The following is a 17898-nucleotide window of genomic DNA, read 5'->3' as shown; positions in this document are numbered from 1 at the left end:
TTGATATCCATTTTGGTTATCAACTATCCATCATCAAGGACCACAGGTTGAGAACCACTACACTAGGCCATCGGTGCCCATAGCATATGGAAGCATGTTGCTCAGCCTCAAGCCTCAATCTGTGAGTTCTTCACCTGGTTGGCAGTATGTAGCACAGCAGGAAAAATGTTACTAAAACATCATCATTTTACATATTGTGTTAATTGTTTAGGAATCGGCGCTAGTGTGGGGAGCGCCACACTGTTTTATAAATCACACATTAGGACTTGGGCCATACAAACATTTTCAGTCATGAGATTTTATTTTTGCTTTATTCCATGCAGGCTACAAGTAATCATAATTATTGAAGTAATGAATTATTAACTAAGATATATATAACCCCCTTGTGTTTTCCATCAATAAGGTGAAATAAAGGTATAGGTAACTGGAATGAATAATATACTGGATTTAGAGTTTTTACTTATAGTATAATAAGAAGTATACTGTACACAGTAAATCCAGTGTATTATTCATTCCAGTTACCGTATTAATGAAAAACACAAGGGGGATATTATAGGAGGGTGTATTCTGGTATATCCTGTTTTATACCGCGGGGTAGAAACTGGACTAGTCCAAAATATATTCCCCCGGGGTATAAAACAGGCTAGCCTACCTTAACCCCGGGTATAGTTTGACCGGGAATATATTTTGGGCTGTCTGACCTGCCACAACTTTCTTTTCAGTGCTCCAATGATGCAGTGAAGCGTCAACCGATCTTACGCTTTTGTTTCACCACTTTCACTCTCCTCTTTCCCCACGATTCCTGCTCCATTCCGTAGATGGAAGGAGGACGAATTGTTGCTATTAACTGTCTCCATGCAGTAGGACAACTGTACTGTATGTCCAACCGTGTTGAACAAGAACCACCTGCTGATGGACTTGATGTCTTCCAGGCCGTAGTAACCGTAGACAGCAGACACGCGGACGTCTATCAATCATCACTTTGAATCTCTCCCCTGTTTCCCGTTTTTAACACTCTCAAAATTAACCTGTTATGTACCCTCCCTGTTTGTTTTAACCTGGAACTGAGGCAATCCAACCGGGCTTCCAAACAAACTTCATAAAGAGACTCCATGCTTAAGCGGTGCCATACTATAATAATAATAATAATACTACTACTACTAATAATAATAATAATATAATAATAATAATAATAATAATAATAATAGCTCTAAGTACCCAAAGTCCTTTACATAAAGAAAGGAATAAATAAAGACAGGATAATCCCCACTCTTTGGAGTGTTTTTTTTTGTCACTGTATCTTTTTTTTTTTCTATAATTTTTATCCCACGATTTTGTAAACCTTATTTTTCACCCGGTGCCAATTTTCTAAGTGATCCTGCCCTCTGCAATTTACAGTATCTACTGCATTTTACCCATCCTATGAGCAGCCGCTGGTTGTAGCACTCGGGGAGCATGTTATAGGGGTACATTGCTGAGGCCACGGAATCGAACCTGGGACCTTTGGTTTCCCATGCGGGGCTCTCTAAACCATTCAGCTATGGCCACCATACTTTACCCCAGAGTGAAGATGAGCTGGTAAAGCCTGAGTTATTATTTAGTTGCAATGGGTGTCGTCTCACCGAAACAACGCGTTAAAATGCGTGCAAAACAGCACGTTGGACTGCACGTCACGCTGTGACACGTGAGCTTCTATTTATCAGGCTTAAGACGCCGTCAGTAACAACAGCTCAAGGTTCAAGATTCAAGGTTCCTTTATTGTTACATCTTGTGTGTGGGTACATGAGAGTAACATTATTTTGTTATGGTTCCTCAGACATTGTAGCAGCAGCAATAATAGTACTAAAGTACATAACATGTTATACAACAATGAAAATAGCCACACAAAGGTTTCGGGTGGAAACCTTTCTTTTTTTATTCATTTAAGATCATTTGAAAACTGTGAAAATAGCTGATCTACAAGCTCACAATAGATCTGCTACTGCTGCTACTTTTGTGCGACACTCTTGTATGACGAAGCAAGGCATTCAATTACGAAAAAAAACTAATAAAAAGTTGATATATGGAGATAACACAGATTTCTGTCCGCGGCCACGATATTATTCAGTCACATTCCTGGACGAGAGAGTCTGCTCTGATCTGCGGGCATGTCCCAAGTTATCATATCACATGGAACAATAAATGTGTTTCCTGTTTTATCAGCGACCCCCATTGTTTGGCGGCATTAAGGGGGCTTCGTGAACTGCCACAGTAGATCGGCGAGCGGGCATCATCACGGCTTTATCCTCTTCGGAAAAAAATCAAATGTTCTCTCGAATGTGGAAATTAATATGTTCTCTGTTACATATTTCACAGTGACTGATAGTATGGAATCTAACCCCCCCCCAAACAGACACACTCACACACACACACACATTTCTTTTCTCATTTTTGCTCTTCTCATCCCTCTGCTGAAGCCATCTATCCAAGATTTCCCGCAGTAACCAGTACCATGTGGCCGAATAGTTGGAATAGCTCAGGCAGATTTCCCTCTTTGCTCCTAACCCATTAAAACCGGGAAAGCATCTTTGTCATATATAGCACATTGATTGGCCATTCAAAAATAGCTGATATACAAGCTCACAGCACGGCACAAAGCTTGTAGATCTGCTTTTTCTTTTTGATCGTGATGTTTTTATGAGAACATTTTTAACTCAAATCTTTGCTTCTGGGGGGGGGGGGTCCCTGGAACAAAATATTTTGAGATGGAGGGGGTCGGCGGCCAAACGCATATAATTTTGGGAGGTCCTTGACAGGAAAAAAGTTTGAGAACCTCTGATATTATAGCAACATAAGATAGAATGGGCCTCAGGTCTTAATGGGCTAATTCGCCCGATTTCAAATGTGTAGCCTAGCCGGTGGAGCCTGCGATAGCCTCCTCCTCCTCCGTAGTGGACATCTGATGTTTGAATCAGACTCCGGGACATAAAGGCCTCGTGCTGCGATACACCCACACTGCCAACCTACTGCCGGGACAAAGGATCTGTCTCTCTGTCTCTGTCACTCTCTCACACGCATGTGTACACACACACCCACCCTCCTACTCACACACATGTGCACATTATGGGGGGTTTTGCATGCAACAGTGGATGCATGCACGCATCCATAAACACCCACCCACCCGCCCACACACACACACACACACAGACGCACACACACACACACACACACACACACACACACACACACACACACACACACACACACACACACACACACACACACACACACACACACACACACACACACGCACACACACACACATACTGCTAGAGCAATGGCTTTAGCAAATGTGGGATTGAGCCGTTCTGCAGCTCTCGCACTCGATCGCCCAGAGAGCAGACGTTATTATGGCCGGGCAGAGCAGAGGCTCCAGAGGTCAGCTAAACATTTACGACATCAAAAAAACTTATTTTTAAGACACATAACTCAACCTAAACAGCAGCAGGGGTTGAGACCCGAAGAGTGTCATTTCATCCCAGAGGTTATAGAGATATAGGATGAAACGTGGGAAACGGGAGCTCTCTGCTGTATGAGGCAGTTATAGGCTACGTTGGTCGTGTTAATTATTCTGTTGAACATCGGGCCCCTTAAAGAGAAGAAAAAAGTGTTGCACACTTAATGGCCCCATCATGCAGTGATTTTCAAAATGTTATTTGACTGACGTTTGGGCCTGTTGGCCTTCCTTGGGCCTTCCATCAGGTCTCTAACATGTGCCTCCCTCCAGGGCTGCCTGTCTTGAGCATAGAGTTATAATATATCTATAGCAGGGGTCTTCAACAGGGGGTCCGGGACCCCTAGTGGTTCCTCAGAGTTACTACAGGGGTAGCGCCAAATAGTTACAGACCTGTAAGGATCCATTTGGTTCCTAACTATCACTTATAGCTGTGGACCCCCTGGAACCCTCTCAAGGACCCCTGGGGGTCCCCAGACCCCCTGTTGAGAGCCCCGTTGATCTGAAGCAACCCTGCAAGCACAGCCCAGACCTGCCCAGTCCATCACAGAGTGCCCTTCCCTCCCGCTAGCTTTCAATCAGAACGCCGCCAGACTGAACAAATCAATCAGGAGGGAAAACTTTTCTCGCCACCGCCAATCAATCAGATCCCGTTAGCACCTGACCAGATCAATCACGGCCCTAGACAGACTTCGGACCGGCCTATCAGTGAGCAGCGGCCCAACCTCCCCTGACCTGATCCCTCAAAACAGACACGAGCAATCCATCAGCGCACAGCTGCGTCTGACCTGGCTGTCAGAGCACAGCCACGCGGCCCTCTTGATCAGATCGTGATTAATCGCCGCGTCTCGCCGCTTGACGGCACCGTTCAAAGTGCTGATGTGACTTTCACTGTAGCCTGAATGTTTGCCTGTGTGTCCTTTCCCACTCTCAAGTTCTGTTGGGAACACTTTGTCTGGGGAGGGACAGTTCTCCATCACAAGTTCCAAAAAGACAGACACCTCTAAAGCAGGTGATTCTCAACCTTTTTTAATTTCAAGGACCCCCCGTTTGACATGCGTCAGGGCCACGCACGGACCCCCCTTTGATACCATCATCTTTTACCTCTGGGACCCCAATGTACACTGTAAAAATTGTCAGTGCTAATTTACCTCTGAGAGTGTACAAATGGAACCGAAATGGACCCGTATGGGTCAGAGTTACAGATCCATAAGGGTCCCATTTGTTTTGTAACTATCAGTCATTTATCTGGGGACCCCCTGGAACCCCCCTGAAGGACCCCCTTGTTGAGAACCACTGCTCTAACCCCTCCAATCTGGGACAGCATCCGTGTCATTTCAGATGTTGCTGTATAGTATATAGCAACATGCGTTTTTCAGAAAACGGTTAGAAGGCATTTTTAGAATCAGCCTCAGGTCTAAATGGGCTGAAGCAGTGGTTCTCAAAGTGGGGTCCGGGGACCCCCAGGGGTCCTTGAGGGAGTTCCAGAGGGTCCCCTCTCCCCAGCTAAATGACAGATAGTTAGGAACCAAACGGACCCTTATGGGTCTGTAACTCGGAGAGAACCAAATGGAACCAAATGGACCCTAACGGGTCCATTTGGTTACATTTCTACACTCTCATAGTTAAATGAACATTGATTTTACAACATAAATTGGTGTCCCAGAGATATAAATGCCATTAAATGGGGGTCCGTAGCCTAATATGCATGTCAAACAGGGGGTCCTTGTAATTAAAATGGTTGAAAATCACTGCTAGAGCCGTAAAAATCTTCTCTTATGGGGGTCCTTGGCATATATTTTCAAATGGGGGTCCACGGGCTAATAAGTGTCAATTTGGGGGTCCTTGACATGAAAAAGTTTGAGAACCACTGGGCTAAAGACTCAGAGTGTGTGTGTGTGTGTGTGTGTGTGTGTGTGTGTGTGTGCGTGTGCGTGCTTTTGCTTGTGTCCCCTCAGAATGCGGCTCGTATCGTCAGGGCCCTGTTCGAGATCGCCCTGCGGAAGCGCTGGCCGGCCATGACCTACCGTCTGCTCACCCTCTGCAAGGTGATCGACAAGCGCCTGTGGGGCTTCGCCCACCCGCTGCGCCAGTTCCCCAGCCTGCCCCACACCGTGCTGGCCCGCCTGGAGGGCATGAAGCTCAGCCTGGACAAACTGAAGGAGATGAGGAAGGACGAGATCGGTGAGGAAGACGAACAAACGAAAGACACTTTAGATTTCTTTGGCTATTCAAAAATAGCAGATATACAAGCTCATAGCTATGAGCTTCTATATATGCTATTATGGGGTGGATACAATTGTGAAAATGTGTGCAATTCTTTGAATATATATATATATATATACATTTTTAACTCAAATCTTTGCTTCTGGGGGTCCCTGGAACAAAATATTTGAAATGGGAGGGGGGGGTGGCAAATACATATCGTTTTGGGGGGGATTTTTTTAGGTGGGCTCAGAGATATCAAGAACAAGAAGAATGCTTAAGTAACGCAATCCAATAGTTCCAAACATTGAATCCTCAGAATGGGTACTGATTAAGCACGTGTGATACTGTACATACTAGAAACCATGTGATTGTGTCACTGCGAGATCAATGAATGTTGCAACTTTCTCTTTCAATGGTCTGGGCACAACATTTTAGCTTCAACATTGTTATTATAGCCAGTGGTGTGTTCTAGGTTTTTTCAGAGGGCAATGAGGGCATACTATAATTATTCCCTCCCACACACACGGCACGTGCACGCGCACATGCGTGCGTATGTAAGCGAGCGTGTGGTCGCCGAATGAAATAACCGCTCTATTGTTAAGTAGTTAATGTGAGAATTACTTGAAAACTCCAACAGCCACCGGTCATTATCACCTCAAGACACATAAGCCTTCACCTCCGACGCCACATTATCACATGGAAAAGGCTATTTGAACTGAAGTTAAAAGCTTAAAGCGATATATCGGCACACCCCTAACTCAGTGTGTGTAAAGGGTCACATGAATAACTTCCTGGTTCGCCGCTGTGTTCCCACCAGGTCACATGCTGCACCACGTCAACATCGGCCTGAAGGTCAAGCAGTGCGTCCACCAGATCCCCTCCATCAACATGGAGGCCAGCATCCAGCCAATCACGCGCACCGTCCTCCGCGTGCGCCTCGTCATCACCCACGACTTCAAGTGGAGCGACCAGGTAACCTATGGCAACCAGGTCAACTGCGTGCACATCTAATAATAAAATGCACATCTAATAATAATAATAATAAGAGCTATTTCATCCCATGGGAGAAATTCAGTTTTCAGCTTAAAGGAGAATTCCGGACTAGCCTTTTTCTTACCTTTTATATGATGTTATTATATCCTAGGACGACTGGTACAGTAGAATTTTCATAACTCCATCCCCAGTCCAACGCAGCTGAAAACGTGAGCGGTTGGTCCGTTTTCTCTCCACAGTGTTTGTGTTAGATGCGTCCTTCCGGAAGTCTCACAAGACGAGATTTCACCCGTGATTTCATCCAAGTCCACTTGTAAACACTACGGCGGCCCATTTGGGACAAAAACACTGTGGCGAGGTTTCTGTCATTATGAACGTCAGATATCACCCCCAAAAAAATATGCGATTTAGTGCACGGACCATCCGCTCACGTTTTTAGCTGCGGTGCAGTTATGAAAAGTTATGGTGGAGTTATATGGTACAGTAGAAAATGTTCTACTGTACCATTCGTCCTAGGATAATAATAACATCATATAAAGGTAAGAAAAAGGCTAGTCCGGAATTCTCCTTTAACCCGGGGGAGCGCTGTGGGAGGAGCAGTTAGGGGTTAAGTGTCTTGCTCAGGGACATCTCGACACGTTGCCGGGCCCGGAAATCAAACCTTGGACCTTCTGTTTCCGAGGCGGGGCTCTCTACCAGGGTTGCCAGATCTGCTTATTATAATTTCCCCGCAATATTTTATTTGAAAATAGCCGATCTACAAGGTCACAACACGTCGCATCGCAACGCGTTGTGAGCTTGTAGATCTGCTATTTTCAAATAGCTGATGTATATGATAAAGTGCTCATGTGGCCTATAGTCGCTTCTTTTGGGCTGGTTTTCCTAGACCTGGTTGCTTGTTTCTCTCACAGAATCTGGCAACACTGCTCTCTACCCATTCAGCTGTGGCATGTTGCTTTGAATGCTGGGACTGGTAGTGGTAATGTTTAGTGTGTCATCATGTGGCCTGTCAGCATGGAGGACTGTGCTTTTACAGCTGCAGGCACACACACACATTTATACTTAGTTGTGCGCTGGCGCTCATATTTTTACACATTGGGTGCCAGAGGTTTATTAAAATATTATACTTTGAGTGCCAGGACTTTTTAAACATTTTTAACCTTTTTCAAGTAGTCACAAAATATTTTCAGTGATCACCGTCCTCACGGTGATCCCCTCATTACACACATACAGGTCTCGTACAATCGGGGGGAAAAAATTTAAAACATTCGGAAATCCATTCCATAGTTGCAGCCAGTTGAAAATAGTTAAATTAACATTGTAAAAAAAAAAAGTGCACAGGAGCCGAGATACAGGTTTTTGAAGTCATAAGTTAACCAGGAGGTGGATTGGAGTCTAAATCTTGTAGGAGTGATATTTCCTGTTGCTGTGAAGGAAAAAAAAAAAAAAAAAAAAAAAAAAAAAAAAAAAAACGTATATATACGGTTTTGGCACTCAACGTTAGTATGCGCAAAACCGTATATATACGGTTTTGGCACCCAATGTGTTAAGTAAAAGTATCAATACTGCAGTGTAGATTATACTCTGTTACAAGTAAAAGTCCGGAATTCTAAATTTACTTGAGTAAAAGTACAAAATTATTGGTATCAAAATACCCTTAAAGTACCGAAAGTAAAATTACTCATTATGTAGAATGTCCCATTTCACAAGTGTTCAAAATGTGTAAAAATCTTTTGAAAATAGCCGATCTACAAGTTCACAATGCGTTGCATTGTGAACTTGTAGATTGACTATTTTCGAATGGCCGAAATGCATTCAGAGCTGAAGTGGTTATGTAGGTTATGGTTAGGTATGTTTTGTAATAATAATGAAAATCTATAAAGTAACTAAGTTGTCAAATAATCGTAGTGGAGTAAAAGTATAATATTTGCCTCTGAGCTGTAGTGGAGTAGAATTAAAAGTACTGAAAATTGGAAATACTCCAGTAAAGTAAAAAAAATACCTCAGAATTTTACTTACTGTAAGTACAGTACTTGAGTACATGTACTTAGTTACTTTACACCACTGTTGTCGCACACTGATAATTGCTTCTATGTGAGTTTGCAGAGCGGCGACACCCGTGTGCAACAGTATATAAGTCAGGCTTAATGAGATGATGTGTGAATCCCACTGCACAACCTCTGGAGCTTCTGAAAGAATACACGCTCAAAGTAGCGCTCTCTCACAGCCCTTTACTTCTGAACGCATTAACACCGTCTCTGTTGTTCGCCCTCCAGTGCCGGCACAGACCATTAAAAGAGAGTTGCATATTTTTACGGCGTCGTGCATAAGGACCGAGCTGTCTAGAAGAGGGTCTGTGTGTGTGTGTGTGTGTGTGTGCACGTGTGTGTGTGTGCACGTGTGTGTGCGCGTGTTTATGTGTCTTTGTGTATGCCTGTCAGTCTCTCTCTCTGTCTGTCTCTCTGTCCGCAGCTAATCTCGCATAACCACTGACCCAATCAGTGCCAAAGTTCGTGTGCGTTTTGCAAATTCAGATCCACAGGTCCCACCACTTGCCCATATTTGGGCAAGACGGTACATCTTCAATATGACGTCCAATGGGAAGCCACATCGTTATTAGACCGTCGTCTTCTTACATCAAAACCTAAGATATTCACACTGCTTGTGAGCATCCAAGAAGAGTAGCAGTAGCGCGCTCCCCACCTGGACGAGGGCTAGCCTTGTTCCCAGCCTTTACTCATCTGCCAAGAGAAAAGCCTGGTCACGACCTAATGCAGAGAGCGTCTATAGGGGCGGGACTTCGGTCGTACGTCGGTATTTCCCCCCGGAAACGATATTTTTCGACCAATCACAACACTCCTTTCATTCACAGAGAATGTATACAGATTCGTGAAGCCTCAACGTCAATTGCTCTGGCGGTACTTTCGCCAAATTCCGGTACTTCGGTTTAGACCAGTGGTTCTCAACCAGTGGTCCGGGGACCACCAGTGGTCCTTGGGGGGGTACCAGGGGGTCCCCAGCAAAATTAGTTAACATATAGCTTCACAATCATTTTAAACACTCAGCTTTGGCTATTAAAAAATAGCAGATATACAAGCTCATAGCGTGGCACCGATATGAGCTTGTAGATCTGCTATTTTTGAAAAATCCTGAAAATATGTGCATATCCTTGAATATATATTTTCTTAAAGTAAACATTTTTAACTCAAATCTTTGCTTCTGGGGGTCCCTGGCACAAAACATTTTCAGATGGGCGTCCGTGGCCAAACGTATATCAATCCAAGGGTCCTTGGCATGAAAAAGGTTGAAAACCACTGGTTTAGACACTCAACCGGGCTAGGTCTTGCCCAGAGTGGGCGGCGAGGGCAGACAAAACGAGCATCCTCGCTGGAACGCCAATAAAGGGCCCCCGGCGGGGGAGCCCGCTGGTCACAATGCCGCAACTAAGGGCCCCCGCCCGCACCGACCTGTCCCACCACCTCGGTCGGCCAGAGGGATCAACCCTAAGGGAGGGGGTGGGTGGTGTTTTACCACCAGTTTGCCGTGGGACCCCGAGGGGAATAGGAGGCTCATTGTAGCGGGGCCCACAATATGAAGATGAATGTTTGTGTCCGATTAGCGATGCATGCTCCGTTCATGGGAGAGTGGTAATGGAACACCCCCACAGCTTAGCCCTGATCCGGGCTGCATATGTCCGCACGCCGCGCGGGGCCTAGCCAGGACACATGTAAAGACACATGAGCTTCCTCCTCCCTTCGCCGAGACCATAATGACTCATTTTAACCCATTCGGACCCGGGAACGCATCTGTGTGTCACTTTATAGATTTCTTTGGCTATTATTACTATTATAGCAACATAAGTTTTTTTGTTTTAACTGTTAGGATTTAGAAGACATTACTTTTATAGAATCCCCCAGAAGCAAAAAATGTAGTTAAAATGTTTAAAAACATATTCAAAGATTTGCACACATGTTCACGATTTAAAAATAAATAGCAGATCTACAAGCTTGTAGCGCTGCACTCGGTGCCGCGCTATGAGCTTGTAGATCTGCTATTTATTGAATAGCCAAATAAATCTGAAAATGACACAGATGCGTTCCCGGTGTTAATGGGTTAAAAAAGGAAGCAGATTTTTGTTGCCATTTCTCTTCTTTCATTTTTTTCCTCTTTTTTTTTCATGGCTTCTTATTCCACTCATGGTCTGTTTCCCAAGCGGTCTCTGTCTGTCTGTCTGTCTGTCTGTCTGTCTGTCTGTCTGTCTGTCTGTCTGTCTGTCTTGTCTCTTCACGTTATAGTGGTTTATGTACACTAGTGGCCCTTGGCTCTGTTGGCCTCTGTGCCAAAAAGCCACAGACCTGTTTAGAAGATGATATAGTGGGTGGCGTTGGTGTGTGTTTATCTGCGGAAGCTCCAGTGTCTTTCCCCCCCCTTGCTCTCTCTCTCCACGTCTCATAAACCTGTCTTCCGCGGTCAACCATCCGTTCTTTCCACGGCAGAAGGAAGCTATAAGCTGTGGTACTGAGCGTGCAGAGGGGAGGGGGGGAGGGGGGGTGGGTGTGGGCTGAGCTCACCACAGCAGCACACCTCGCTGCACCCAGTCCCCAAACTGTGAGACAAGGTCCAAGGTGTGCCTTGGACCTTTGTGACAGCCACATATTATTATTGCAAATACAACTATACAAAAAGTTATGATTATTTATATTTAGAAATAATACCATGTCAGAACTTTGCACATACTCATTTCCTAACACAGAGGCAAATTATATAATTTAATTTCTTTATTCCTGCAAAAATAGCAGATGTACAAATTTGCGTTTTTTGTAGATTCTTTGCCCAATTTAGTCTTAATTAGTTTTAATTATGCCAATGAATTCTTCCCCACATACATTTGTGTGTTGTTACTGCTGTTGTATCCTACTGACTCACCTACAGTACCAGTGAGGAGCCCCCACCGTGAGGACGTACAGCCTTTATCCTACTCCTCCCGCCCAACACTTAGAATTTCCTACTTTGACAAGTATCACCCTCACCGCCCGGCTTCCCTCATCTGAACAAGGGCCAATTGTGTTTGTATAGACGCTCGACAAAGCCGGATGCACCACGGTGGATTTGAACCCGCAACCTCCGTGGTGGTGGGCAGGCACTTTACCACTGCTCCACCCGAGTGCCGCGTCACCTATTTCTGTTAAATATAAATGTGCCTTGAGATGTTGATGTGCACATTGATGTACCTTGGGCACACGAAGTAAAAAAAACTGGTATACACACATATGCACACGCACACCCTCTTCCCACCTATTATGAGCCATGCCAGAGGACCCTTTTAAGGCAGCTCTCCGCCGCACCGATATCGGCCCGACTCGGCCGCGGAAGGCGTTGGAAAGCGTCTCCTGCCGACAACCTGTTGTAGATAGTGCCGTTCCGTCGGGTCGGGACTTCTAGATTACCGTCGATCAACAACCGAATAGGTTCTGTTGTGTCCCGACCGGTAGAGCCGTCGATAGCCATGGGGTAGTGAAGAGGGTAAAGGTTTGGTCCGAGCTGCAGTCCGAGCTGGCTCCAGTGTTGTCAGATTCTGTGAGTGAAACAAGCGACCAGGTCTATGAAAACAAGCCCAGTTTCACCAAAAATAATCTTGAAAGCAAGCCCAAATAAGCAACTTCACTTCAGAAACAAACAAAAGCAACCCGCAACTATGAATATATATATATATTTTTATTGTCTTTTTTTCAGGTAAACAAGCCCAAATTCGCTTATAATAATCAGACCTGGAAACACTGGCAGGATCTTGCAGACCAGCGCTGCCAGCTCTAACGCATGCGCACAAAAATGTCCGCATTGGCCGACAGTTTGTGTTGAACTTTTGCCAACAGACTGTCTGTTGTAGTCTGTTTAGTCTGTTTGGTGGAGAGTCACCTTTAGAATGTGACCGGTTTGTCAATGTGTGTCCAGGTACATGGATCGGTGGGAGAGCCCTGGTGGCTGTGGGTGGAGGACCCCATCAACGACCACATCTACCACTCTGAGTACTTCCTGCTGCAGAAGAAACAGGTGGGCCTGTGTGTGTGTGTGTGTGTGTGTGTGTGTGTGTTTGTGTGTTATTGTAAACTAACCTGTATGTTTTGCATATACTGTATGTGGGCCATGTATCACTATCCTACAAGTGAATTAGAAAAAGTAACAATAAGAATTCCCTGTGTGGGAACAATGTTTTCTTTTCTTTTTTAACTATATATTTAGGGAGTTAGGATCACAAAAAGAAAATATTCCGGTTTACACATTTAGTAGTTTAGGGTTGTAGGGGTTGAGGTTACGTTTAGTTTTAGGGATTGTGATTTTCAGGTTAAATGTGTAAACTCTGTGTGTGTGTGTGTGTGTGTGTGTGCGTGTTCCCCTCCCACCAGGTGGTGACAGAAGAGCCCCTGCACATCGTGTTCACCATCCCCATCTTTGAGCCTCTCCCCTCCCAGTACTACATCAGAGCGGTGTCAGACCGCTGGCTGGGTGCTGAGGCTGTCTGCATCATCAACTTCCAGCACCTTATACTGCCTGAGAGACACCCCCCTCACACCGGTACACACACACACACACACACACACAAACGCACACACACACACACGCACACACACACACACACACATACACACACACACACGCACACACACACACACACACGCACGCGCACACACACACACACACACACACGCACACACATACACACACACACATTGCCAGGCACTTTAACCCATTCAATCCGGGAACGCATCTGTGTCATTTTAGATGTCTTCGGCTATTCGATTATATATTCTGGGGGTCCCTGGAACAAAACATTTTGAGATGGGGGTCCGTGGACAAAATACATATCTAAAAATGTTTTCTAAATCCATGTCAAAGTCAAGACCACCCAAAATGATATGTATTTGGCCGCGGACCCCCATCTCAAAATATGTTGTTCCAGGGACCCCCCCAGAAGCACAGATCGAAGTTAAAAATGTTCGCTTTAAAACATATATATATTCTAAGATTTTTTTTAAAAATCCACAATTTTTCAAAAAATAGCAGATCTACAAGCTCATGATACAGATGCATTCCCGGTCTTAATGGATTAAGTTAAATTAGCATTAAGGGCCATTTCAAACCAAGCACGATAATGACTGAATATACTTTTGTCGTAAAAGAATTGTTACTCAAATGGATGCCAGCGTCCACATTCCACACCACAAATATAACCACAACTAATAGTCGTGGACGATATATATCGTTTGGATCACTCTCTGAGAGATTTTATGAACGACAATGACGTTGACAGCCCTTCAAAATCCATCGGGACATCTGGGATGCACTCGATCTCACTCACCAGGCTCGGAAAGTTGTGTTATTAATGGAGATGAGGATTATGAGTAGCTAACACTAGCAGGCTAGCTGGCATTACCCCAGGACTCTGGTACAAAATATCTCACCTTCTCATAATTAATAATCAGTCAGATTATCCATATATTCTATTCATGCGTCTTTCAGCACCATCTCTCTCCCTCCCCACCCCTCCCTCCATGTGGGCTCTGACCAATGTTGCCAGATTTTGCAAGAGAAACAAGCGGCCAGGTCTATGAAAAAAAAAAGCCCAAAAGAAGCGACTAGGCTAAGTTTTACCACTTTACATCAGCTATTTGAAAATAGCCGATCTACAAGCTCACAACGCGTCGCGATGCGACGCGTTGTGAGCTACACTTTAAAAAAACAAGCCCAATAAAACGCAACCCGCAAACTACCAATATTTACAAGCATCTTTACAGTAAAACTAGCCCAAAGTAGTTTATTGCTTTAATACAATAATAAGCAGACATGGCAACAATGGCTCTGACTCAGACACACTCTACTCACACACAGCTGGACTATACGCAGCGCGTTTGTGCCACCATTTACAGAATGTATCGTTCATCAGCGTGTGGACGCTAGTATAGTTATAGATTTAGTTATCATAGACAGAGACGATACACAGTATTGTTATTTATAACAGAGACGTGTTGGCGTCCTGTAATGGATACATGATGCAGTGAAGACATGCAACACCAACCATTCCTTTAAGGTCGAAGTCTCCTCTGCTGTTTTAATTCAGCTCTGCTGTTTTAATTCAGTGCCTCTGACATTTCTCAGGACATTCTCTAGTAAGGGGAGCGTGACATGGACACACGCTCATATAAATACACCCTAATCATGGTCCATAAAGGAATGCGCTTCAATTCTGAATAAACTTGTGGGAGTTCCCTGAATTTGATAGTGTTGATTGATAGATAGATAGTGTTTCCCAAATAATGAGTCGGGACCTATTTTTGGGTCGTGGACCCTTTATTTTTTGGTCCCTTTTTTTACATTTCCTATATATTTTTTTAATTAATATTTCAAAAGACGTTTTAAAAATCTATTTTTTTTTCCAAAATAATTTCAAAATGTTTTTAAGAAATAGTGAAATTAGCAGATCTACAAGCTCACAACACGTAGCATCAATTTGTGACGCAATGTGAGCTTCTAGTTCGGCTATTTTCACTATTTTAATAGGGCTTAAGTGGTTAATTCATGACGTATTTTTGTACATTTTGGGTCACCAAATGTATCTTTTGTGGTCTGGAGCTGGACAAAGTTTGACAACTCCCTGCCTGCAGTAGATTAAGATGCCCTCAGTGCCCTCAATACCCTCATACCTGACTAACTACTTCTCCAAATTGAGTGACACCCACAGCCACAATACTAGAGGGAGTGACAACGATCTGGTAGTACCACCCAAATATAGAACAACCATGGGGAAATTCTCATTCTGCTACTCTGCCACCAAAATGTGGAATGCCCTGACACCATTCATTAAAATATGTAAATCACTGGTTTATTTCAAAACTAGCCTGAGAAACTATCTATCAGGAGACCGCAAGGGGAGGTCAATGCAGTTTCCCATAGAAAGGAGGTGTCATTCACTGCTGATGTTTTTTCCTTTTTCTCCTTTGTACATGTAGTGTGTTTGTTGATGACATATATTAGTGTGTCATTTTTTTTTATGTTATGTTGATGAATTGAATACATAGGACCACAATGGAAACAAGTCCCCAGGATTTTTTTTGTGTTATCCTTTTAGCCTTAATGTCTGACTTTACCTCGTGCTGTTTACATTTCTGACTAGTAAAGTATTCAATCAATCCATCAAAATAGCAGTGGTGGAAAGTAACTAAGTATATGTACTGTACTTAAGTACAATTTTGAGGTACTTTGACTTTACTGGAGTATTTCCAATTTTCTATACTTTCACTTTTATTCCACTACATCTCAGAGACACATATTGTACTTTTACTCCACTACAATTATTTGAAAAAAAAACTTTAACTACCAGTTAATTTGTAGATTTTGACATTAATTACAAAACACACTAACCACTTCAGCCCTATGTATATTTCGGCCATTTGAAAATAGCAGATCTACAAGCTCACAATGTGTCACAATGTGTCGCAATGAGACGCATTGCCAGCTTGTAGATCGGCTATTTTCAATACATTTCGAACTTGTGAAATGGGACATTCTGCACAATGAGTACTTTTAAGTATATTTTGATGCTGATACTTTTGTACTTTTACTCAAGTACATTTTGATTACGGACTACGTAACAGAGTATATCTACATTGCAGTATTGATACTTTTACTTAACCCATTAAGACCTGGAACGCATCTGTGTCACTTTAGATTTCTTTGGCTATTCAAAAATAGCAGATCTACAAGCTCATAGCGCGGCACCGAGCTTGTAGATCTGTTATTTTTGAAAAATCGTGATTATTTTTTTTTACATTATATTCAAAAAACTGTTAGGATTTAGAATTGGCCTCAGGTCTTAATGGGTTAAGTACAATTTGTGAGTACTTATTCCATCACTGCATAACAGAGAGGCGAGGTGTCTGAATCTGTGTGTGTTTTTTTATCTCCAGAGCTGCTGGACCTCCAGCCTCTGCCCATCACAGCCCTGGGGAACAGAGAGTATGAGAGCCTGTACAAGTTCACCCACTTCAACCCCATCCAGACGCAGATCTTCCACACGCTCTACCACAGCGACACCAACGTCCTGCTGGGGGCGCCAACGGGCTCCGGCAAAACCATCGCCGCAGAGATGGCCATGTTCCGTGTGTTCAACGAGTATCCCGGGTCCAAGGTCTCTGTGTGTGTGTGTGTGTGTGTGTGTGTGTGTGTGTGTGTGTGTGTGGGGGGGGGGGTGTGGGGGTGTGGGTGTGTGTGTGTGAGTGTGTGTGTGTGTGTGTGCGTGCAAACAGACAAAAGCAGAGATATGGGACCTCAGAAATATACTGTATATACAGTATGTTTGTAAAATGTGTACTTATATAACGCTTTTATTCAAAGCGCTTTACATAGATCGTGCATTACATTAACCCATTCACACACCAATGGCCGAAGAAACAATGCAAGGCACCAACTCGTTCATCGGGAGCAATTAGGGGTTCAGCGTCTTGCTCAAGGACACTTCAACACTAACTCTGGGGGAGCCCGGGATCGAACTAGGAACCCCTGAGCCACCGCCACAGTTGTTGTGTGTGAGAAGTGATTATACACACACAGACTGTATACTGTATACTGTCTAGGCCAGTGATTCTCTAAGTGGGATCCAGGGACCCCCAGCGTTCCTTGAGGAGGATTCACTATTATTTCACTGGCTAGCCGTTGTCCTAATCAGAGAATCTATAATAATAATAATAACGATATTAATGATATAATAATAATGACTATTTAAAGGATAGGTTTCACTCTCTCACACACACTGCCCTTATCCCTGGCACAACATATTTACAGATGGGGGTCCACGGCTTACAGCGTATTAATTAGGGGGGCCTTGACATGAAAATCTGTGAGAACAACTGGTCTGCAACATCCACATTTATCTCTGCGGACATATTTATTTCTGCTTTTGTTCTAATCTTACTCATATAGGTTACTTTTTTATACTTTTTTGCATCCTGTTGTTTTTGTGCCTAGTTTAGTTCTTTGAAAGCACTTTTAAGTTGCAGGCTACTGTGTATGCTGTATGAAGGGTGTTAACCCGTTAAAACCAGGAACGCATCAGTGTCATTTTAGATTTCTTTGGCTCTTCAAAAATAGCAGATCTACAAGCTCATAGCGCGGCACTCGGTGCCGCGCTATGAGCTTGTATATATATATTT

The 17898-nt window shown here is 43.8% G+C and overlaps 1 protein-coding gene across 1 annotated transcript in view; it reads left to right on the top strand.

Annotated features, from left to right (window-relative positions):
* Nucleotides 1-17898, top strand: part of LOC308083633 (activating signal cointegrator 1 complex subunit 3-like) — a 256275-nt gene that overhangs the window by 184577 nt on the left and 53800 nt on the right. Inside the window, exons 21-25 of the mRNA XM_080425948.1 lie at nucleotides 5452-5677; nucleotides 6519-6673; nucleotides 12647-12745; nucleotides 13099-13267; nucleotides 16657-16877. Coding sequence (XP_080282074.1) covers nucleotides 5452-5677; nucleotides 6519-6673; nucleotides 12647-12745; nucleotides 13099-13267; nucleotides 16657-16877 — 870 coding nt within the window. The remainder of the gene's footprint in view (nucleotides 1-5451; nucleotides 5678-6518; nucleotides 6674-12646; nucleotides 12746-13098; nucleotides 13268-16656; nucleotides 16878-17898) is intronic.

The sequence above is a fragment of the Gymnoscopelus braueri genome, assembly GCF_963280865.1.
Source record: "Gymnoscopelus braueri genome assembly, chromosome: 4".
In the NCBI taxonomy this organism is placed as follows: domain Eukaryota; kingdom Metazoa; phylum Chordata; class Actinopteri; order Myctophiformes; family Myctophidae; genus Gymnoscopelus; species Gymnoscopelus braueri.
This window is presented reverse-complemented; position numbering and strand designations above follow the sequence as displayed.